Source organism: Mustelus asterias, chromosome 19, assembly GCF_964213995.1.
Source record: "Mustelus asterias chromosome 19, sMusAst1.hap1.1, whole genome shotgun sequence".
Classification (NCBI taxonomy): domain Eukaryota; kingdom Metazoa; phylum Chordata; class Chondrichthyes; order Carcharhiniformes; family Triakidae; genus Mustelus; species Mustelus asterias.
Genome location: NC_135819.1, coordinates 42,418,350 through 42,444,204, shown reverse-complemented (window position 1 = coordinate 42,444,204; position 25,855 = coordinate 42,418,350). Strand labels below are relative to the sequence as shown.

At 38.7% G+C, this 25,855-nt stretch overlaps 1 protein-coding gene across 2 annotated transcripts in view; it reads left to right on the top strand.

The window, feature by feature from the left end:
• The window catches only part of kif21a (kinesin family member 21A), a 159,722-nt gene that overhangs the window by 114,033 nt on the left and 19,834 nt on the right, over positions 1-25,855 (top strand). For both annotated transcript variants that reach the window (XM_078235391.1, XM_078235390.1), the window contains 5 exons: positions 3,954-4,011; positions 8,249-8,303; positions 8,759-8,991; positions 12,516-12,629; positions 25,118-25,153. In XM_078235391.1, coding sequence (XP_078091517.1) covers positions 3,954-4,011; positions 8,249-8,303; positions 8,759-8,991; positions 12,516-12,629; positions 25,118-25,153 — 496 coding nt within the window. The remainder of the gene's footprint in view (positions 1-3,953; positions 4,012-8,248; positions 8,304-8,758; positions 8,992-12,515; positions 12,630-25,117; positions 25,154-25,855) is intronic.

Genomic DNA, 25,855 nt, shown 5'->3' with positions numbered 1-25,855 from the left:
TTTTATTGTTCCGTCTCCACATACATTCAGAAGTTTCATCTCTGGCAGCCATCCTTAAAATAACAAAAATTTGGAATGTTTAAAATAACAAAAATTTGGAATGTTATTACATCAATGAGGTTATATTATTAGAATCACCTGATTATTTCCTCCAATCAGATCTGTTGCACCACAAGCATTCAGTGAAATAGGCCATTTAGTTATTTTTCTTCTGAAACAGGCATATCCTCTCTCATCACTCAGTAAATACATTATTTGGTTCAAAATGAACCTAAATGTGTTAACCAGGATCTAATTTTCCCAAACATTGTGAATAAAGAAGATTCGTTTTGTGTAGGTTTGTAGTTTTATGCTAAATCCTGCAAGGTTTTTGTTCCACACAGTCTTGACTGCACTGATTCCATTGACCCAAGGGCTGCCAACAATCTGTGTCTGGTTTCAAGATTTATGTCAAATGTTCTTCCTGTTGACAGACACCCATGAATCCTGCTTTCAGTGCCTTCCATACCCTATAAGCCTCTGATCTATCAGATCATTTGTACACCTCCTGGTACAAGTTTCCTCCCATTATTGGGGAAAACAATTTTTGTTCTCCAGCAGAGAGAGAAAAATCTTGCTCTGTTTCATTTTGCTTATTTATTTCTCTTTTGTTAGTATTTCTAAATAAATTCTATTTTCAGCATTCTTCAACATTTGTCCATTATCTTTTCAGTGATGCTCCATTGGAGTTTATTCCCAGTTCAGATTTCATGTTGGAGCTTTAGGTGCTCCAAGTGGTGTGCCTCAGTGCCTGAATGTAAATTCCCCATCTTGCAACTGTTCCACAAACATACGGACCTGTCACTGCGCTTTGTTTTCCTTCCAGATAGCATCACCTCTTATGATCTGTTGCCCATTCAGAACTTTTTTGAGATTAAGAAGCTTGAAGTATTAGAAGACCATTTTGAAATAAAACTTTTGTTGTTGAACCATCCACAAATGAGACCTTAATTCAGAACCTGAAGAAAACAAATGTACATGGTTTTCATACACTTTTGCACATGGCATTCATGCATTGGAGTTCAGGATATGTTAAGTTTTAGAACTCCACTGCCCCTTGTCCCCTGCCCTTCCCTACTCCTCCCCAAGATCTCTAATATTTATTGTAAACTGGGGCACCCAGCTGTTGCTAAATATATTTGTATATCACCTCCATATCATAAATTGGAACTTGGCACTCGAGTGGAGGTGGGTGAAGTTATTTTTTAAACCTCCTCCAAGAATTCTGCTGAATGTGCCTTCCTGTGGGACTAGTATTGTTGAGAGGCTTGAATTTCATTTGAGAGTCGCTGAGAGAAAATTAAATACTCATTTCTAAAGGGACAGATTCTTGACGGCATCTTGAATTATTGTTTAGGAATAAATTGCAAAATTTTTCCTCTATCATGCTGAAGATGCTAGTTCTTGAGTGAACTTAATCATTTAGGATGTGCTGTTTCAGCTGACCATATTTTTTACTGTCTTACTCTTTTAAGATCTACCACCAATTCACGAATGGTTCATGCAGCAACCACTGCAACTTATTCTGTCTGTCCTTAGCAGGAACCATACATTGCCAGTGGTATCCCAGAAATATGAAAAATGCCCAGAAACTTTCATCCAATAGTGTCTTTGTGAAACATGAAGCATCTTCCTGATGCATTATACATGAGCTTGCAAGATTTTGCCTTTAGCACCTCATTTGGAGGGAAGAAAATTGACTTTTTGGCTTTGAGCTTTCCGTACAGTATAATCAAAATGAGCATATAGCATTTTTGTTTGGCTAATTTTTACATGAACAGATGAAAAGAAGCAGTAGTTTTGTTTTTTATTCATTTATGGGATGTGGGTGTCGCTGGCTGGGCCAGCACTTATTGCTCATCCCTGAGGGATGCTCAGTGTCAGCCAGATTGCTGTGGATCTAGAGTCACATGTCAGACAACCAATTTCTTTCCCTAAAGGGCATTAGTCCCTAACCCAGATGGGTTTTTACAACAATCAACAATGGTTTCATCATCAGACTTTTAATTCCAGATTTTTATTGAATTAAAATTTCACCATGCTTTCGCCATTTGCCATGGTGGGATTCGAACCTGGGTCCACAGAGCATTATCCTGGATCTCTGAATTATTAGTCCAGTGACAATGCCACTATGCCATTGCTTCCCCTAAAATGTGTTAAGAAACAGAGTTGGAAGTGAATCGGTCACAGCTAAATGGAAGCGTGTATTTTTGTTTGCACTTTCACTGTTTTTGTGCGATGACTACATTGGGCAGACAGTATGAGCATTTCTTCCTGACCTGATCTGGCAGTTGTGATTTTTCACCACTGTAGATAGTATATTACTGTATTTGTATATTATTTTCGCACTCCCATCTTAACTGGCTTTAAAGTTTTCCCTCAGTCATCATTCTTTGACTCTAGAACGGCTCTGATAAAATTCATTTGTATGTGGAGAATGAACAAAAGAAACACTAAATCACTTGCCTTCACTGTCATCTTCATACTTGTTTATTTTTCTTGCGCAACGCATGCTGTAACTTAATGTAACTTGTATTTGTGATTTTGCCTCAAAATATTTTTTAAAATTTAAGATATGCATCCAGAAAAAAGCAGCCTTAAATGCAGTGTAGGCTGGGAGCGAATGCATTTTCCCTTGACAGCACCTTTAAACATCATTGTTACTTATCACTCGCTTGTTAAAATGACAACTATTGACTTGTACATATTTAAAGATTGAAGGGGACCATTAGCAGATGGATTGTCTATTTTACTTGCCAGCACCAAAGGTCTCAAGTTTAATATTCTAAAACTGTTGGGCATCCCAAACTGAATTATTTTTAAAATTGAGTTAGATTCTAATTAAAACTTCTACTCATTAAGTACTCTTCTAAGCAAATCTAGCTATTTGGAATCAAATTAAACAATAATCCGGCAGTGGATCAGTCCTAGTGTAGGTAGTTTTAACACATTGAGAAAGCAAGAAATCATGACAAAATTGACTCTATCCAATCTACCAGTTTGAATACAAGGTGAAACCTGAAACTTACAAACCTGTTTGAAACAAGAAAATTACAGCATCTGTGCAGAGCAAGGCAGCTGAACATTTCTGGTATAATATTTGATCAATACTGAGCTATGAGCAATTTTATCTGAGTCAGTTGTTGTCGCTTCTTCATTTCTGTTTATCATTTTACTTAATGGCAAATTTGTCATTTAAGGATGCATGACCCTAATTATATAGAAGTACGTAATTGGTTCTGTTCTGTAAGATTTTAGTGGTATGAAGGTTGGAGTATCCCTTTTAATGTAAGCCGCATTGTACTCTATAGATTAACCCTTGAAAGATTAATAGTTCATGTCAGTTAAATTTCAAATTAAACCTACATTTTCACTGTCTGGGCAGAATGAATTGTGACTGAAGGAATATATAAATTTTCTTGGCCACCATCACAAGAAACTATTATTTTCTTCGTATGTTTTAGTATGATTTGTGATATTAACCAATGTTGTCATCTTGTTGAGTTGTCATATTACAGTTACTTGTTTCAGGAATTGTTTGCTGAAATTCATGTAGGAAAATTGGCCATAACTGCAAAGCAAAATTGTGTAGTTAACGAATACATGATGTGTGCATTACAAAAAGTTACTAAAATTCCCAAATAACTTAAAGCATAAATAAAGAAACAATTACAGTGCAGTATCTAATTGTTGTTCTTGGGTTCAGATGGTCACTGTGAGACTGTTAACTATTGCTCTCAGGTCTTGATATTCTCCGACCCTTTAGATTATTGCTCTGAATGTGAGGTGAAAGCAACTAGCACAAACGTATAAATATAATCTTAGACCTTGAAGTTTGTAAATATCTGATATTTCTCAGAACCCTTTAATGTAAAATAAAGGTATAACATTTTATGTTTTGTAATAACTTGTAGAAAATGGAGATGAAAGCAGTGAAGAAGAAAATGTAGCTAGTCCTGGAGCAGAAGGCAGGTAAGATGATCTACTAGGTAGTGCCAAAGTGCATTGCAATTTTTTTGGAAGCTTCTCCGATTCAAAAAATAATACAGTGCACTGCAATTATTTCCACGGTTTTAACTTGTGGTGTATTGTACAGAACGAAATACAGAAATCACTGTCAAGTTAATGAATCTGTCACAATTTCCAACCTGCTATATTATATTTTAAATCAAATTGCTTTTCACTGGGTGAATAATTGAAAAACATCTTAGGAGCTTTGTTACATCTGAAGTCAGTGTGCTAACCAGATGATGATTTAATGTTTAAGATAACCCAATTCCATTCTCATTGAATGTTGGCAAATGTATGATTTTTTAAAATTAATTTTTTATGGATGTGGGCGTCACTGGATAGGCCAACTTTTATTGCCCTTCTAGCAGTCGTATTGTTGGCGTGGAACTGTTGAGATTTTCAGCTTTCTCGTGCTTTTTTAACCCATTTTTAACTGCGACCAATACCTGTAAGTTTAGTTCCCGTAACTCAATCTGCAGTGAATTCAATTCTGTTTTATCTTTGGTTGTAATTGCTTAGCTCTCCAGACGCACACCCTGCTGTCAGCAGGAATTGAAAATTTGGCATTCAGCAGCAGAACCGAATAATCCTAGCCGCAGATGAAGTTGGAGAATTCCGGCCTTCATCTCCTTTGGCCATTCACCTTAAATCATTGACCTCTGGTTCTTGACCTTTCCACTAACGGGAGCAGTTTCTCCTTAACCACTCTGACCAGGCCTCATGATTTTGAACACCCTTATCAAATCTATATCAGCCTTCTTATCTCTATGGGGATAGCCCCAGCTTTGCCAATTTATTCTTGTAACTAAAATCTCTTGCCCTCAGAACTATTTCTTTAATTCCTTTCTGCGTCCTGTTCAATTCGTTCATGTCCTTCCTAAAGTGTGAACCCAGAATTCTGTGTACCCAGAATTGGATACACTACTCCAGTTGAGGCCAAACCAGTGTTTTAGGCTCACCATGGCATACTTGCATTTTTATCTGTGCTTCTACCTAAAAAGACGAGGTCGCAGGCTTATTCACCACAATCTGCGCTGCCATCCTCAATATTTGGTCCCATTTCTTCTACATTCCCTTACACGATATCTTGTCACCTCATTGAAACAGGATGTCAATGATGCTGATGTCATTATTATGCACCTGGACCAGGAAATGGGCAACACTCCACTCCTGGCACTTATGCAGTGCCACTGATGTCATTGTTATGAAACCAGTTGAATGCTGCCCTGCCAATTGCTCAGCCCACTCACCTCTTTGCTTGCAACCCCACTCCAAATCTTTTAAAAAGTGAGGGAGCAGTGTAGTGAGTGAGAATGTGGTGGTGAAGGATTAGGAGCAGTGAGGCAGTGAGAAGGATGGCAAGCAAATCACAGTCACAATCCCAGGATTTTTGACTTGTGTTTTGGGATTCAATTTCCTTTATCATGGTCGAAAAATACATTGCTGCGCTGGATAAAGTAGCTTAACATTGCTCAGTATTACAGATGGCCCTATTCTTTGCTGCAGGCATCTGTGGTGTCTCTGGCAGTGACGTCACAGGCACTTTGACTGCATGTATGATGCATGTGCCTCCTGCGGCAAACTCAGCCCATTTTATATTGTCTTTCTTTGTTCTTCCTACCAACATCCCTTCACAAATTTCAGCATGTCTGTCCGTTCTGCCTATCTGTATCCTGTTAAAGTCTATCAGTGTTCACAACATTTCCAAGTTTTGTCATCTGCAAACTTTGACATTTTGCCCTGCTCATTCACAACTATGTCAGTGTAGTTTGTGTGTGTGACCTCCAGTGAGGAAAAAGTCATCACCACTTTGTAGCCTGACACTCAACCAGCCTCTTATCCGTGCTGCCACTGCTCCTTTATTTCAAGGGCTTCAACTTCGCTGACTTTTGGAAGTCCATATTCACTACATCAACTACGTTACCTTAATCAACCCCCTCTGTTAATGCCACAAAAAAAATCAATCATCATTTGAACATGATTTGCTCTGAACTGATTTGTACAGGTTTTCCTTAATTGAGCCACATTTTTCTACATAGCTGTTGAATTTGTCCTGATATTATCATTTCTAAATTCTTTGCCACTACAAAGATTAAACTGACTGACCTGTAATTCTGAGTTTATCCTCAACTCTTTTTTTTTAATAAGGGTAAAACATTTGCATTTCTCCAGTCCTCTGGCACCACTGCTGTATCTAAGGGGGCATGGGAAGATTTCTAGAGAGGGGAAGATTTCCAGAGAGTGCAAGATTGAAATGATCTGGAAGCTCATGTACTGAATAGATTTCAGTTGCTGTTCACTCTGCTTCAGCTTGTTGATGAGATGAAATGCTTATATTCTGCAATTATAAAACCAACATAAATATTATGCTTCCTTTTGCTGATTATTTACCTCACAGCCACAAGCTTTTTACAAGATCTGAATAGAGAAGGCAGCAGTTATCCTGTAAAACCCATGCTACCTTTTAATATGCTGAATTTAACAGCAAACACACTGACAAGACTTGTAGTGGCTGATTGAGCCATGCCTGGCCTCTAAAGATTTCGTTTTTGTAATGGTTGCCCCAAGTTATGAAGACTTGTTCCTTCTGTTTTCTTTTTTGATGTGCAAAGTCTGTACTAAAGAATTGAAATAGTTTCCACTCAGCATTCATTCAGTGATCCTTGGGTAACACAAACAACCAATTGCACTCACTTATTTGCAATATGCAGTATTCACACATTCACAATATATAGTTTGTGAAGTGTTGAGATGGGAGCTATCTCGGCCTGCCACCTATCTTAGTAAGAAATTGGCCTGGATTTTATGACCTCGCTCAGGCGCGGCTCATAAGGCCCCGCTTGAGACCAACGGAGAATCTGAGGTGGTAAATTTCCAGCCATTCAGTCTGCTTAGGGTGCTCGGAAGATTGAACATTAATCTTTACCTAGGATTTGAATCTTGTTTGCACATATGTATGAGCTGTTTGAGCCTATGATTTCCTGAAATAAATCTTTGTTATTAAGAAACATCCCTATCTGTAGAGCTTCTATTTTACTTGGCCCTCAGTTCTTTGTGGTGTGGCCCAGTGTGTATTAACATTTATTCAATCATCTTTGCATCAGTTATTTATCTACATCAACTTTTCAAACCAACTGTGTTGCCTTGAATATACCTGTCCAAGTAGGGTATGGTGAAGTGCACACCTATAAGTGATCTATGTATAGTACCTGAATCAAGGGGAATTAACTCTTTTTAAAATTTTGAATGAGCTATTCACTTTTAGTTGGAAGCCAAGATACATTCAAAGAATAAAAAGACAATGGGTTATTCATAGCAGTGCATTAGTACTTCAAAAAACAGCTCCAGTGGAGTACTGGAAACACTTTTTTGTAAAAGCTGTGTTAAAATATGGATTTCCTTCCATATCTCCAACTCCGTTACTAGTATAGTGCATTTCTCCACATAAATTCAGAGTTATTGAATGCTGCATTTGATGTATTTTTACTGCAGACTTCATCTAAAATTATGTTTTGAGGGATGTTAAATTATTCAGGATTAGTGATGGTGCACATTCAATTTTAGGTATTTCATCTAAGCTTTTGGTAGGGACTTTAAAAATTCTTGTCATTATTTAGAATTACATTAATCTTTTCAAGTTGTATCTTTGACTTCTAGTTAGAGGAAATATATTAAAATGGGGTTTTAATTGGTACATTGTGCGGGTTGCTTAACTGGATGTTATATCCTATTAAGATATCTGCAGAAATATTGAAGTACTTCATCTGGCCTTAAAAATGTGTGGTCAAGGACAAGGCAGAAGAGGAGGAAGTGGAGATACTCAACATAACTGTTGAATTCCAATTGGACACAACATTGGCTGGAATTCTCTGGCCATTCTCGCCCCACCACTGCTGCCAGAGAGGACGGAGAATTTGGTTCTCAGCCAAATCTCCGTTCACTGCAGCAGGACAGGAGAAACTTGTTGGTGTAAATGGCTGGAGAATCCCGCCCATTGTCCTATTCTACCAAACCTGCATTTTTCTAGCATTTTGTTTTGATTTCAGATCGCCAGCATCAGTAATATTTTGCTTTTTACTATATAAATCAGGAAAAATTGCATCAGAGTGAATTGTTGAATATATCAATTGATGAAATTGTATCTCCCAGGGCACGAAGTTTATTTGGGTTCTTAGTGTTTTTACCTTTATTTCTACAGTTCAATGACATCTGACCTTATGAGATTAACAGGTGACACCAAACCAAAGGATAAGGTATTTGAGTTTCTTATTTTCTAACTTGGTTGGAGAGTTACATTGGTGTCCGATATGAAATGTTAGAAAGAAGGAATTGAATCAGAGGGACCTTCTGAATGTTTATTCCAAATTAATTTGTCAGATAAATATCTGCAGTGTAGTCTAATGCTTTGTTCATGTACATTTTATGAAATGATTAATTATTGCTTTTAAGTTGATAGTTGCTTCACAAATTGCTCCTTGATATTGAAACAGGAATGTAATTGCCAGGCCAAAAAAAATAGGAGATGGCTGAATTAAATCAATGCTGCCAAGTTGGATGAAAACTGCCACATGCTTCTGTCATCCTAATAATTGTTTACTGTAGCCAGTTAAAATATCAGTTTAAATCATTAACTTTAAATGTGTTCTGCTAAAAATTAACCACTGATAATGTATTACAATCTTAAATGTTTCTGCACATTATTGTACAGGCACGAAGGAGGACAGCTACACAAATGGAATTGCTTTATGCAGACAGTAGTGATTCTGCCTCAGATATTGTTGCAGGAGATCTTGCTATGCCTGTGCCATTAATGCCTGTTGCAGAGGTGCAAGAAATTGAAATGGACACTGGAACTTCTTTTCAGGCTGATGCTGCTTCAACTAGGGAAAAGGAGATAATCCCATCACCATCTGGCTTGCCTCTTAGGCTTGGCAGTAGCATGTAAGTTCTGTCTGCCATGCACTAATTACCTCTGCTTGTTGCATGATGCTGCCTTGGTTTATGATGGCATTTTCTGTCTTTAATCTTTAATTCTGGCATCAAATTAACGTGCGATGCATAAAATAAGTGTTAAGTATGCAACTTCAAAAATTGTTTTACAAACAGAAAATTGATTTACACAAGTTTAAATTATAAAGAAATTGCAATTTTAAAAAGTTTGCCATTATTCAAAAAGCCCCAGGGCATACAGGACTTAATACTTCTAATTTAATAGCTGAACTTTAAACAACACAGTGTAGATAGGCAGATTAAGAATATGACTAATGCTGGAATTGCAAAATAAATGGAACAGAATGAATAAGGGAGATACTATCCTTTTTTATTGTGCTTATCCCGTTATATAAAACTAATCAAAGTGATGAATGTTGGTGCTAGAAACTGAAAATATTTGCTATTTAGGTACCTGCCATTGGCAAGCTAGATGAATGGCATTTTTTCCACTTTTAAGTTCATTAAATTACTCAGTGCGGTATTTTCTTATCTATAATTGTTATTTAACAACTCCAGTTGTCTCACCATTTCTTGTCTTTCACACATTTCTATGAGAAGCCAGAAGAAGTGCTTTTTGAATATTTTAATATACCCCTTGATCCTGCAGAAGATTTCTTTCATGTGTTCCTCCTCATTTTCTTTTTTATGTTGGATCCTTTACTATTGATTTGCCAGTCTGGCCTTGCATACTTTCTAATCTTTGCTTTCCCCTCTGCATTTTCTATAATCTGTTAATCATACTTTGTCTTATTCACTGTCAATTTGTCACGTGCTCCTATTAGTCTCATTTTAATTTGAATTCCCCAGTCGTTCAAGGACCTCCAGCTTTACCTGTGCCATCGTTACAAGTAGGGTAGCTCAATATTGTCTCATCTCCTCATGTCTGAACAGTTCCTATTGTTGGTCTACTCTTACCTGTATGAAGTTGATCTTTTTAAGGCTGCTCCTGTTCATTCACCACCTACAATTGGATAAGAACTCATAGAATGAATTGACTTCTTTCTTGACTGATTTTTGGTACTATTGAGGCATTTACCCTTACCTCCTGCCCACATCCAGTTCTGCTCTGTAAAGAAACCCTTTTCTAATTGTCTGCTTGAAGAGAACCTTTCTTTCAAATCAAAAAAGGAAGATTGTAACTTTAGGAAGGTAATTCAGCAGACATTCTTCAGTGTTCCCTTGCTCTCCCGTTGACAGCCATAGCCTCTTGAGACCATCCTTTAAAGTGAGGCTGCATCCAATGTCATAAATTTTCATTAGAGAGACTTCAAAGTTGATCCATTGTTAAGCAGTGATATTAGGTGGGGTCTGGACTTTATTTTTCTATAATTTAATGGCTCATGTTCTTGACCTATTTTTGTTTTGTGTTGCCATTAATTCCTTTTCCTTTAAAATCAGTTGCTGCAGTTCAGTTCTTTGGTATTTGTTGACATTTGTTTGCTAGATTAGAATTGCTCTATCCAAATGGAAATGGTTTCATTGGACATTTTTCCGAAAACCTTCTGCTTGTCTCAGGTTTTCCTGGCTGAAGACAGATGGTGTTGCTCATTTAGTTCAGAACTAGTTGAATAAGGATATTTGCTAATCTAACTGTGGAGTAAAATTAAACCAAGTCCAGCTGCTTTATCAACTTTAGGTGTCAGACTCTTAGCTACAAGCATTTCATCAGTAACTTCCACTGAAGCATATTTAGCTGCATGTCTATCTTAAACTGCCAAAGACTATAGCACTGGTTTTGGATGTGTAAAACTCGGCTGTATATTTTTCTAATCAGTGATGACTTAATGTTAATCAAGTCTGACCTCATATAGCATCATTGTGGTCTGCAATTATTGCTGACTTAATATTAAACTCAGGCCAATCAGTGCTAAGGTGCTCTTTAAATACAACTCATTATCCACATGTCCCTTGTGTTTATTTTGTGCTTCACGAGTGCGAGTAGCTCCATTATTCAAATCATCAGATATTTGGATCTAGTTTGGCTTTAACCTTCACCATTGTTACCATTGTCAAAGCAAAGATGGAAAAATAATGCAATCTCTGGTGTAACTTAGAGCTAGTTCTAAGGTTGCTATTATTGAAAGAGTCTTTGACAGTACAGTGCCCTGTAACTTACCTGATATACATGAAAGATTCTTGTTTTTTTTTGGAAGACAAACAATACTTAATTAGTCATTTTGACCTTTATAAATGCATTAAAATTACTTGGTCTGTATTTTTATAACTTTTAAAAATAGAAAGTGAAACTGGAAAATTGTGTTTCCTTTCCTTTCCATAAATGTTTCATTTATTTTTAATTTTTATTGACATTGAGGAGTTTTAAAGAGAAGTAATTGTGAGAACAATTGAAAATCACCATCTTTAATCTATAGAATTCAAATTTGTTTAGATTTAAAACTTAAAATTAGAATTTAATACAATGTTTCAAAATTGGTCATATTTTAATAGAATCCGTTATAAATAAGCATTTTTATTTGGCAAGCTGACTCAATTAATTTTCTTTTCCTGGTACAACAGAATAGAAAGTTCAAAGCTATTCTCTGGAGCAGCACAAATTGCTTCATTAATGATACTTGCATAATTTTGGAAAGGAATGTTCGAGTAGCACATTATTTTAGTGTGGAAGCATAAATCTTAATTTTTATGATTAGTTGGTTCAAACTTGCCCATTTCCAAAAACACTTTTACACATTTTATCAGATTAAAGACTCTGCAATGTAATTTCATTCAAAGGAAAATAACCAAACTTAAAACTGTTCACTTTAAAATAAATGTGATACTAACCTGCTTTAATGTTTCCAAGCAATATATCCAGTGTGCAATAATGTAAAGCTTCTGCTGCTGTGTGTGAAGTCTTGATCTTTTCTTACTGGATTCTAATTGCATTTGGCTTGGGTTGTATTGTGCATGTGTTGCTTGTAAAAATAATTATCCAAACATGGGAGCTTTTTATTACTGGCTTTACGATGAGGAGCTCAATGGCTTTGGGTAGTCTGCTTGTAGATATCAGCTCAAGATGCTATTTAAAGAAGCAGAGAATGGTGGTGAAGGGCATTGAGCAGCTGTGCAATATTTTAGTGTCTGAGAAACTGAACTGTAGAATAAATATGCAGCAATTGTCACTAATCCTGGAACACCGAGTGCACTTATTGACTTGGACCAAAACTACAGGTAAAAAAAAAAGTTTTTGCTCTTACTACAATAAAATTCGATGAAGTGCCATAATAATCTATTGCAGATGCAGAGATAAGTAATAGCAGAGGATATTTTTTAACTTTGTGTGCCATTAATTTGGCAAGTAATTGGCTGGAACATTTTGGAAACAGGACAACATGCTACAGTATATCAATGGAACATTTTAATTAGCTTTAAATGATTTAAGTTTTATCCATAATATTTTTTCTCTTGGATTTTGCAATCACTTGTTGGGGCATTATATTATATTTTTATTTTTAAAATGCTCTTGATTTTAGATCCAGGCCAGCATCAGAAAAGAAAGTACCGGAACCTTCACCATTATCCAGAAGGAAGTTGTATGATAGAGGCAACTTGGCAGGAGAGAAAATGAAAGTTAAAGAACAAAAACAGTAAGAAATATTTCATACAGGACGAATGGCTTCAGTAGCTAATATCTATTTTAATCAGCATATAAATGTATGCCCATTATTTGGTAATTTACTTTTCTTCCATTTCATTATATTACAACCACAAAAATGTAATTTCTTTTCCATTTTGAAAAACATGACTAATTAAAAAGTTTTTCTTAACTTGCTGCAGTGTTTAATTTAGTTAATGCTTTATTCAAAGGAGTGTAATGAAATATTTAGCTAAATAAATGAATTGGGAGATTTAGATGTCAAAGAATTCACGTGAAGCTTATTGTTGCATCTCTGCAAAGTCACACTCAACTAAAGGAGCCTTAAGTGACAGCAATCATAATATGAGAATTACATGTCTATTTGAAGGGTAAAGTGTGAGTCCAAGACTCGTGTTTTAACCTGAATAAAGGTAATCATAAGGGTATGAAAGCAGTGCTAGCTAAAGTCAACTGGGAAACTAGGTAGGATAGTATAAATGCATGGCAGACTTTTCAGGAGACATTTAATAACTCTTAGCAAAGATTTATCCCAGTAAGAAAAATCCTGTTAGAGAAGGTTGAATAAAGAAGTTGAGGATTATATCAAATTGAAAGAAACACTGCAAAAATCTGCAAAGTGGACCAGAAAATTGGTCAACTTTTAAGAACCAGCAAAGAATGACAAAACAAAAAGGAGAAAGTTGAGTATGAAAGCTAGCTAGTAATATAAAAACATATATTTGGAATTTCTACAAATATTTCAATTAAAAAAAAGTAACTAAAGTTGGTGTTGGTCCTCTAGGGAAAGAGTCTGAGATTGATAATGGAAAACAAGGGAATGGCAGAATCATTGAACAGCTGTTTTGCCTGTGTTCACTGCAGAAGATTTTTTTTTAAAAACTTCCCAAAGATGCATGAAAAATCAAACGATGAATAGGAGGAAGCTGTTCAGCCCATCAAATCTGCACCAACTCTCCAAAAGAGCTTGTATTAGCATGAATAGAGGATTGATTAACTAACAGGAAGCAGAGAGTAGGGATAAATGGGTCATTTTTGGGTTGACCAGCTGTAACTAGTGGAGTGCCACAGGGATCAATGCTGGGGTCTCAACTACTTACAATCTACATCAGTGATTCGGATGAAGGGGCTTTATATGGTAGCTAAATTTGCCGATGACATGAAGATGGGTAAGAAAGTAACTTGTCATGAAGAGGTAGATGGGGGAAAAAAATGGAGGAGAATGTAGGGAAAATGTGAGCTTGCCCACTTTGGCAGGAAGAATACAAAAGCAGTACATTATTTAAGTGGAGATTGAAGAAGTCTGAGGATCAGGGTGTCCTAGTACATAATCATGAAAAGATGATGTGCAAGTGACTACAAGTGATTAGGAAGGCAAAAAGAATGTTGGCATTTATTGCAAGAGGAATGGAATGTAAAAGTAGGAAAGTTTTACCACAGCTGTACAGGACATTGGTGAGGTCATATCTGGAATGCTGTGTGCATTGTTGGTCGCCTTATTTGAAAAAATGTATAATGGCGATAGAAACAGCAGAGAGAAGGTGTCAGCTCCTGGGTGAAGGGCTGATCCTGATCCTATGAAGAAAGGTTGAACAGGTTGGGCCTATACATTTAAAGTTTAGAAGAATGAGAGGTGATTTTACTGAAACATTACGATCCAAACTTCAGGTACTGGGAGTGTGTTCCCATTTGTGGGGAAGCCGACAATAAGGAATATCCTTAAAAGTGAGAGATTTCCCATGAAGTCTGAGATGAGGAGAACATTTTTCTCTTGAAGGTTATTAGTCTGTGGAATTTTCTTCCCCAGAGAGCAGTGTAGGTTGGGTCATTATATTTATTCAAGAAAAGGTTAGACAGATTTTTGATGGACAAGCGACTTGAACATTATGAGGATCATTCTGGGAAATGCAATTGAGACATCAACCAGATCAGCCATTTTCTTAATGAATGATAGATTGGGCTTGAATGATGGAATTGCCTGCTCCTGCTCCGAAGTCATATGTTCCTAAGACTGCTAAGGCCTCATGAAAGCACAGATTACATTCACTGTAAACAGAAGTAATTGATTTTTAATTTCCTAAAATTATGGCATGCATGGAATGTTTTGCCATTTTATTTTTTTGCAAAACCAGTGCTGTCATCATTTCATTGTTGCAAAGTCTAGTCTGATCTATGCCACCACCATCCTGCCAAAGTTTGCAGTTCAAGATTGTACCTCACGCAGATTTGCTGCAGACATTTAATCTGCCTTATTTGTCCCATTAGTCTTACCTAATTTAGTTCAGTTTATTATTTATTAGTCACAAGTAAAGCTTGCATTAGCACTGCAATGAAGTTACTGTGAAATTCTCCTAGTCACCACATTCCGGCACCTGTTTGGGTCTATGCACCTAACCAACACGTCTTCCAGACTGTGGAAGGAAACTGGAGCACCTGGAGGAAACCCACATAGACATGGGGAGAACGTGCAAACTCCACACAGACAGTGACCCAAGTCGGGAATCGAACCTGGATCCCTGTTGCTGTGAGGCAGCAGTGCTAACCACCGTGCTACCTTATACCTACTGCAATAATGAGAATGTTACTGTCAATGTTAGTTGGCATTGATGTCAACTGAGTATTCCAACCATGTTAGGAAATTCATAAATTCTTGTGAGGTAGTGCAAATTTCACAAGATTATGTCAGTCATAAGTAATAGATGCACAGTGAGGGGGTCATGCTGCTATCATCTATATAGAATAGGGTGGCACAGTGATTAGCGCTGCTGCCCGGGTTCAATTCCTGACGTGAGTCACTGTCTGTGTGGAGTTTGTGCATTGTCCTTGTGTGGGTTTCCTCCGACTGCTCTGGTTTCCTCCCGCAGTCCAAAGATATGCGGGTCAGGTTGATTGGCCAGGCTAAATTGCCTCTTAGTATCAGGGATACTAGCTTGGGTAAACGCATGGGTTATGGGGATAGGGTGGGCTTGTGGTCGGTGCAGACTCGATGGGCCAAACGGCCACCTTCTGCACTGTAGGATTCTATGATTCTATGACATTTTGATATACATTAGGTCTCTAATTTGTAAAATATGGACCTGACATGATATCAAATGAACTTCTTTTAAAACGGTAGTGCTTTCAATGAATTGATGGGTGACTTTGAAAAATAATCTGAAAGCATAACTTGGTCAAGCCTTTGATGTATTTGTAGTCTCTGATTTAGAAATAGGATATCTACCACATACTCACATCAATTTACATTATGATTATAATCAGACTCTCTCAACATTCTGCCCCCAAAAAAGGGGAAAATCCAGCCCAGGCAATTACTACCCCATCGATACGCTCAATCATCAGCAAAGTGATGGGAAAGTGGTGGTGTTGACAGTGCTTTCAAGTGGCACTTACTCAGCAATAGATCTGCTCACTGATGCTCTTGGGTTCTGCCAGGACCAGCCACTGTCCTCATTATAGCTTTTGTCCCAACATGGACAAAACAGGTGAAGTGAAAGGGACTGCCCTTGTTTCCAGGGCTGCATTTTACTGAGTATGGCATCAACGAGCCCTCGCAAATCTGGAGTCAGTGGGGGGTGGGTTGACTCTCCACTGGTTGGAGTTATTCCTCACACAGAGGAAGATGCTTGTGATGCAGGAGTTCCTCGGGGGAATGGCCTAGGGTGACCTTGGCCCAGTCACCTTCAGATGCTTCACCAATGACCTTCCCTCATCATAAAGTCACAAATGGGAATTGTGCAATCAGAGTCATAGAGCCAGAGGTTTACGGCATGGAATCAGGCCCTTCGGCCCAACTTGCCCATGCTGCCCTTTTTTTTAAAACCCCTAAGTTAGTCCCAATTGCTCGCGTTTGGCCCATATCCCTCTATACCCATTTTACCCATGTAACTGTCTAAATGCTTTTTAAAAGACAAGATTGTATCTGCCTCTACTACTACCATTGGCAGCTTGTTCCAGACTCCCACCACCCTCTGTGTGAAACAATTGCCCCACTGGACCGTTTTGTATCTCTCCCCTCTTGCTTTAAACCTATGCCCTCTAGTTTTAGACTCCCTTACCTTTGGGAAAAGATATTGACTATCTAGCTGATCTATGCCCCTCATTATTTTATAGACCTCTATAAGATCACCCCTAAGCGTCCTATGCTCCAGAGAAAAAAGTCCCAGTCTATCCAGCCTCTCCTTATAACTCAATCCATCAAGTCCTGGTAGCATCCTAGTAAATCTTTTCTGCACTCTTTCTAGTTTAATATCCTTTCTATAATAGGATGACCAGAGCTGTACATAGTATTCCAAGTTTGGCCTTACCAATGTCTTGCACAACTTCAAGAAGACGTCCCAACTCCTGTAGTCAATATTCTGACCAATGAAGCCAAGCATGCCGAATGCCTTCTTCACCACCCTGTCCACCTGTGACTCCACTTTCAATGAGCTATGAACCTGCACCCCTAGATCTCTTTGTTCTATAAGTCTCCCCAATGCCCTACCATTCACTGAGTAAGTCCTGCTCTGGTTCGATCAACCAAAATGCATCACTTTGCATTTATCTAAATTAAACTCCATCTGCCGTTCGTCAGCCCACTAGCCCAATTGATCAAGATCCCGTTGCAATCCTAAATAACCTCCTTCACTGTCCACTGTGCCACCAATTTTAGTGTCATCTGCAAACTTACTAACTATGCCTCCTAAATTCTCAACCAAATCATTAATATAAATGACAAATAACAGTGGACCCAGCACCAATCCCTGAGGCACACCACTGGTCACAGGCCTCCAGTTTGAAAAACAACCCTCTACAACCACCCTCTGGTTTCTGTCATCAAGCCAATTTTGTATCCATTTGGCTACCTCACCCTGAATCCTGAGAGATTTAACCTTAGGCAACAACCTACCACATGGTACCTTGTCAAAGGCCTCGCTAAAGTCCATGTAGACAACATCAACTGCACTGCCCTCATCTACCTTCTTGGTTACCCCTTCAAAAAACTGTCAAATTTGTGAGACATGATTTTTGACACTCAAACCCATGCTGACTGTCCCTAATCAGTCCTTGTGCCTGTAGATCCTGTCTCTCAAAATACCTTCCAACAACTTGCCCACCCCAGATGTGAGGTTCACCGGCCTGTAGTTCCCAGGCTTTTCTCTGCAGCCCTTCTTAAACAAAGGAACAACATTTGCCACCCTCCAATCTTCAGGCACTTCACCCGTGACTATCGATGATTCAAATATCTCTGCAAGGGGACCTGCAATTTCCTTCCTAGCCTCCCACTTCATCATTAGGGCCCGGGGATTTATCTACCATGATGTTCTTTAAGACTTCCAGTACCATCACCTCTGTTATATGTACGCTCCTCAAGACATCACTATTTATTTCCCCAAGCTTCCTAACATCCATGCTTTTGTCAACAATGAATGCTGATGAGAAATATTCATTTAGGATCTCGCCTATCTCTTGTGGATCCACACATTAATGACCTTGTTGACCCTTAAGAGGCCCAACTCTCTCCCTTGTTACTCTTTTGCCCTTTATGTATTTGTAGCAGCTCTTTGGATTCTCCTTTGCCTTATCTGCCAAAACAATCTCGTGTTCTCTTTTTGCCCTCCTGATTTCTCTCTTAACTCTACACCTACACCCTCTAGACTCTTCAAGGGATCCACTTGATTCCAGCTGCCTAAGCATGTCATGTGCCTCCTCCTCCTTCTTGACCAGGGCCTCAATATCCCGAGTCATCCAGGGTTCCCTACTTCTACCAACCTTGCCATTCACTTCAGGAGGAATGTCCTTACCCTGAGCCCGCTCCCCGCCCAATTAACTGTTGAAAGTTCCTGCCTGATACCTGATCCTGCCTTGCCCCAATTTAGAATTTTAATGTTTGGGCCAGACCTATCATTCTCCATAGCTGTGGAGAATGATAGGTCTGGCCCAAACATTAAAACTAATGGAATTATGGTCACTGGTGCCAAAGTGATCCCTCACTTACACTTCTGTCACCTGCCCTTCCTTATTTCCCAAAAGGAGGTCAAGTTTTGCCCCCTCTCTCGTCCACATACTGAATAAGAAATTCCTCCTGAATACATTTCTCTCCGTCCAAGCCTCTAATACTATGGCTGCCTCAGTCAATGTTGGATAAAATCCCATACTATTAACACCCTATTTTTCTTGGAGCTATCTGTAATCTCCTTACATATTTGCTCCTCAATTTCCCGCTGACTATTTGGGGGCCTATAGTACAACCCTATCAAAGTGATTTCCCCTTTCTTATTTCTCAGTTCAACCCATATAGACTCAGTGGGCAAACCCTCGGATATATCCCCTCTCAGTACTGCCGTGATGTTTTCCTTAATCAAAAGTGCAACTCCCCCTCCTCTCTTACCTCCTGTTCTATCTTTCCTATAGCATCTGTACCCTGGAACATTGAGCTGCCAGTCCTGTCCTTCCCTTAGCCATGTTTCAGTAATTGCTATAATATCCCAGTCCCATGTATCCATCCATGCCCTGAGTTCATCTGCCTTGCCCGTCAGGCCTCTTGCATTGAAATAAGTACAGCTTAATCTGGACTTCCCTTGCTCTGTCTTGCTTTTGCCTGAGCTGTCTAGTACCAGGATTACTGATACTGCCTTTACTATTTAATGTGCTCTCTTTAACTTCTGTGCTGTCCTCAACCTTCGCTTTTGCCTCCCTACTGCTTTGGGTCCCACCATCTGCAAGTGCCCTTATGCAGCAAGACTCGGACAACATTCAGGCCTTGGCTGATAGTGGTAAATAACATTCGCTCCACACCAAGTGCCAGGCAATAACCATCTCCAACAAGAGAGAATCCAAACATCTCTCCTTGACATTCAATGGCATTACTATTATTGAATCCCCCACAGCATTCTGGAGATTACCAGTGACCAGCTATATAGATATTGTGGCTGCAAGAGTCGGTGAGAGATTGGGAATTCTGCAGTGAGTAACTCAAGTTCCAATTCCCCAAAACTTGTCCACTACCTACAGTGCACAAGTCAGGAGTGTGATGGAATATTTTCCACTTGCCTGGGCGCGTATTGCTCCAACAGCACTCAAGAAGCTTGCTACCATCCAAGATAAAGCAGCCTGCTTAATTGGCACCCATCCAACAGTGACAAACAGTGGAGGCAGTGTGTACCATTTAAAACATGCATTGCAGCAACTCACCAAGGCTACTTTGACAAACTTGCAATCTCTACCACCTAGAAAGGCAAGGGTGGTGTCTGGGGGTGGGGGGATGCACAGGAACATTGCAATTCCTTCCCTGTCAGTGGGTCAAAATCTTGGAACTCCCTTCCTCATGGCACTCAGGGTGTACCCGTACCACATGGACTGCAACAAGAAGGCATCTCACTACCACCCACTCGAAGACAATTGGGGATGGACAATAATCACTGAACTAGCCAATGATACCCACATCAGTGAATGATTTTTTAAAAAATACAAAGTTACCTAACAGGTTTAAATGTGGAAGCAAATGACCTGTTTTTAAAGTTTGTTCAAATAGAGTGCACCTTTTAAAGCTGTTATTAAAGGGTTCTAAATGAACTTGGCCACTGTTTAATTTTTGTTGTCGGGTTAGATTGATTGGCCATGCTAAATTGACCCTAGTTCAGGGGGATTAGCAGGGTAAATATATGGGGTTACGGGAAAAGGGCCTGGGTGGGATTGTGGTCGGTGCAGGCTCAATGGGCTGAATGTTGGGATTCTATGATCTCCCTTCTAAAAGGAAATTGGGCCAAGGGAAATGGCTGGTCTTTTTCTTGGACTTGGGTAGGAATATCTATCTTCCTATCTCTGTTGCAGTTAGGTGTAGCTGATTGCTTTACCCAGGAAGCCCTTTGAAATACACTCTCATCTCTGAGAAGTCATTATGTCAGAAATATTTTACTTGCAAGTTGCATAATATGCACACAAGATACTGTGTGACAAGTGCTGTTTGGGCAGAGACCATCATGATTAGATTATGTTGTCAATAGTCTAGTAGCACATCAATTATTTCCAAATTAGATGTGCCTTGCGATTTATTTTTCTAGATGCATCAACTGTGCTTTTGGGTATTTTGTGCAGATCTCAAAAGAATAGAATTGAGAGTCTCAACATGCAAAAACCATTTCAAGGTTGGCATCTTGATTAAGCCAACCAATTTTTAATCGAAGAATTGCAGTACAGAGGGTCTCTAAATAAAATAGCTCAGTTTTTGATGAGCAAATTGCAACCCAGCAATCCGGGTTGCCGTTTTGTATTTTATTTTCAAGATATCCCAAAAATTACTTTTTAAAAAAAGATTTGATATTGACCTAAACTTCCAACAATCATGTTATAATCCGTCAATGTAGTTATTATCCCAATAGAATGCACAGGCATTTCAAGTCTGCTTGAAAACAAGGACCCAATGAATTAAATGTACAAAATAAATATTGTTTCTGTATGAATGTAAGGCTTCCTATAGCATTATATCTTTGAGGAATTCCAAAATGTTTCCCAATACAGTCATTGGGTATGTAAATAAATGTGGCAGCTGGTTTGCATGCAGCAACGTCCTAGAAAGCACAGATAAATGATTGGATGATCATCTTGTGCTGGCGGTTAAGGGAGGAATACAATCACAATATTATAAACTTTTCTGTTCCTCTTCAAATAGTGGCCCTGGGATCTTTAACATCCAGGCAGATGGACCCTTCTGTTTCAAAGGTCTAGAAGACAAAATCTCAATGCAATACTACCTCAGTACTCCAGTAATATTTTTCTAAATGTGTCAAACATAGAAGCTTCCTTCCACCCTGTTTGAATTTTAGGGAGGTGAGGCGGTCGTGTGGGGCTGGTAAGCTGAAGTGATCTGGGCATGTTATGGTTACTATACATGATTTGGTAAGATGAAATTAAAGCAAGCATAGAGGATTCTGTTTTGTATAGAGATTTAGAACTGATCTATATGTGAGACCATCAGTAACCACAGTATTTAATTTCACTACATTCTGCAAAATCATGGCCTGACTTATCCTTCACTCCACCATTAGCGTTAAACAAAGGTATGAAGCCTAATTCAATGCAGAGTACAGAAGAGCATGCCAAGAGCTGCGCCAAGCATTCCTGAATAATGGGGTACCAACCTGGTGAAGCGACAGCATAGAAATACACGCAGTCAAAAAGGTGGAAGTAGCATGCTATGAATAGAGCTAAGTGATCCCACAGTCAACAGATCAGATTAAAGCTCTGCTGTACTGGCACGTCCAGTCGTCAATTAAACAACCTGAGAGAGGATGAGACACAATTATGTCAACTTCCTGACAGGCACGCGCACACACCCCTGAAGTCCATGCTATCTCTTCTGCAGAGTTTGCTGGTGCACACCCAACTTTGGGAGGGCACCACAAATCGACACAGAAAAATGAGACGAGAACTGCTTAGAAAAACCCTACTACGTTGCTTACCTTCTAAAACTGGTCCTGCTGTAAGTCATGATGTGGAGATGCCAGCGTTGGACTGGGGTAAGCACAGTAAGAAGTCTCACAACACCAGGTTAAAGTCCAGCAGGTTTATTTGACAGCACAAGCTTTCAGAGTCTCAGACTCCTTCAGGTGAGTGAGGAGTTGTGTTCACAAACAGGGTATATACAGACACAAACTCAATTTACAAAATAATGGTTGGAATGCGAGTCTTTACAGGTAATCAAGTCTTAAAGGTACAGACAATGTGCGTGGAGAGCGGGTTAAGCACAGGTTAAAGAGGTGTGTATTATCTCCAGCCAGGACAGTTGGTGAGATTTTGCAAGTCCAGGCAAGTTGTGGTGGTTACAGATAGCGTGACATGCACCCAAGATCCAGGTTGAGGCCGTCCTCATGTGTGCAGCCAGTTTCTGCTCAGCGATTCTGCGTTGTGTGTCGTGAAGGCCGCTTTGGAGAAAGCGTTCCTCAAAGCAAACCTAAGATCCCAGCCTCAAACAGGATCTTCGGTTCATGTCACACTATCTGTAACTCCCACGACTTGACTGGGCTTGCAACACCTCACTAACAGTCCTGGCTGGAGACAATACACACCTCTTTAACCTGTGTTTAGCCTTCTCTCCACTCACATTGTCTGTACCTTTAAGACTTGATTACCTGTAAAGACTCGCATTCCAACCATTATCTTGTAAATTGAGTTTGTGTCTGTATATGCCCTGTTTGTGAACACAACGCCTCACTCACCTGAAGAAGGAGCCTGAGACTCCAAAAGCTTGTGCTGCCAAATAAACCTGTTGGACTTTAACCTGGTGTTGTGAGACTTCTTGCCCTGCTGTAAGTAACAGGAGTAAAGGCCAATAATGAGTTCCAAGAGGTGACCAGGAAGTTCAATACATTGGCTGCTGCTAGATCACTTAGCAAATTAGGCACTGAGCCAGCTGAACCCAACAGCGTAAGTCTTGCAAAGTGCTCCTTTACAACCTTTAATCTTCAATCCTGAAAGAAATGTTTTGATATGACTAAGAAGATCACATCCTTTCTGTACAGAGCAGAGATTGATTGGGAAAATAAGATACTGCATACCATTATTTTTCTGAAAGGGCTGTCACATCCCAGTCAATATTTATTAGTTGGCCAAAAATTCTATTTCTTTAAGTACTGGCATATTTTGCTCCAACTCCGCTCTAAATTACCTAGCCTTAGTTACAGTGAATTAGTATTTCATAGCCTTTTTTCTACTAAAGTTATGTATTTTAATTTTCAGAACAGTTTAAAGAGCCATTTGGGTTTCTTGATGCAGTACATTTGTAAAATATAGAGTCATTTTACGATTGCCTGGAGTCACTTTCTTTCTCATTTTGTAGTAACCATTGGAATGCATTTGGACACAATAAAATATGTTTGAATATGCCCACTAACATTTGTGGTCCTTCACCTTGCATTTCAGATATACTGGACCAGTGTCAATTTTGGTCATCTGGAATAGTTTTTTTCCTCTCCAATGTACACTCTTTCTCCCATCTGTACACATGTAAAATCTCGGAGCTACCAAGTTATTTTGCCAGCCTTTGACTATGGAGATAGGCTTATGCTATTTCTGAAAATACAGCAGTTTTCCAGATTGATGTACAAACATTCATGCATGATTACAGGATGACGGATGTGAACCTTCAGCCACACATTCTTTGCATTATGTCCGTCTTCCTCGAGTTGACAGAAGCAGACACCTGACTCTAGGGATTTTTGAATGGAGCAGTTACTCAAAGCCACTGTTTTGCTACTTGGAAGCTATGATTTTTCTCAGTAATATTGGTCGAGCAACTCCATTACATTCCAAACAACCACCACTGTTAAATTGGTGAGACACCCACCCCTTTATAGTTGCCTGTTGCAGTTTTCTGTTCTGGCATTTAATAGTGACGCAAAATGATTTTGAGCTGCTGCTTGCAGAGAACAATAGATAGAGGACTGGAAGACGAATAAGAAATATGCACTTTTGGGTAAGAATATCAGAGGTGGATAAGTAACATCAAAATCATTTATCTAAATTTGCTGGAGAAGATGAATTCTCAAATCAGCAGCTTGATGTAGGAAGTGGATGAAGGTTTAGCACGATTTGTATAAGCATTCAACTTCCTTCAAGAGCATTTTGGGAGTTAAACGTTCTGCACTGTTCCACACAACTGGTCTCTTTTTCCCCCTTCACATGCCTTGGTTTGTTCTTCAGGGCAAAAGAAAATTTTGGGAATTAAAAAGAGGAAAATGCATGTGTCCAAACTATTGTGTAGCTTGCATGTCTGTTTTGCGGCCAGGTCAGTGGTTGTACGACAGATCAAGTTGAGTTCAAGCAGCATTTGTGATACTTGATATACCAAACTGTCAGTGCATTAATCTTTACATGCAAATCTGATTACCATTTGCCACAGTAGAACAGATTAGACATCTTGGGGTCAAAAAAAATCTATTAAATTGCTATTTGCACTGTTAAACATTCTTTTGAATATTAATGAAGCACCTATTGTTGCAAGGCTACAAAGGCTGTTATGCCATTCCAAAATAATCTCCAGTATCTAAGCGCAATTGTCAGCATCAATTTAAAAAAGAAAAGCATAACTGTCTCACTGTTTAAACAAACACATTCATGGTTTAATTGCTTTTTATTTATTTGCAAATGTGCAATAAGGGTACCAGTTGTCAGTGACTCAACTCTGAGAAGATCACTTTGTCACTCCATTTTTTTTGTATGTGTCTTTCCCTCACTTCCTCCCTGTTCCTCTTACTGTCTCTAATTTCATTTTCTCTCTCCTCATTCCTTGACATCTTTAGGTATTTGACTCTGTGGCATTTAATAAAGTGAAATAAATGTATTAGTAAGAGGTACATCATTTTTTTCCTAAATAGTTTTACAATAAGGTAACTTTAATTACTAAAACTACCAACCCAACTACTATTTAGTTATTGTGCATACTTTAATCAGATAATTTATACTTATGCATGTCTTCACAATTCCATCACTGTTTTATTGTAGGTCAGATGAAAGTGACTCCCCCTCAGAGGTACAAAGGTACATTATATAACTTGTTGCTCACAATTCAGCACCTTCTACTCTAGCGCTCATTGCTTCTAATATTTCTGCATGCGGTGCCCTCAATTGCCACTTTTTTGGACTGATTGCAATGTACTGAACTGTTTATGGGAGCTTTTTAGAGGTTGGTGTTTTTGTTTCAGGCGATAAACAATTGGTGATATTGCTACTTTTGTTTGGATGATTACCCTGCTTTTGGTGTTGCTTGTTAAATTTACATTTGCTTTGTTTGTGTATTAAATGGTTTTTGGAAAGCTCTAGTGGCTGAAGAATAACCCTAACTTTTCCCATTTTGTAGGTGTGAAACTTTTCCTCTTTTAATAAAAGAAGTCAAAGTCTAATTCTCTTAAGTCGTAAATTGCAGTGCATGTTTTTAATGATGAATTTAGACAGCTGAAAAGAAAAAAAAACATGTTGGCTGCTTTCCAAAAAGCATGAACGAGTGAAATTAATGACATGTTTTTATGCGTTCAATTTTTGTGTCGAAATGATGTGCTTCTAAGAGTCATCCTGTCTGCACCAAGGACTTTTGGCTCATTTCCTTATCAATGTTGCTGTAAAATGATGTCCCATGCATAAATTTCAAAATATTATTATGGTGTATTTTCGGAAATGACTAGTCAATTCTCTGGCACGTCACTTTTACTCTGTCACTAATCCTATTTTAGATTAGTGACAGCT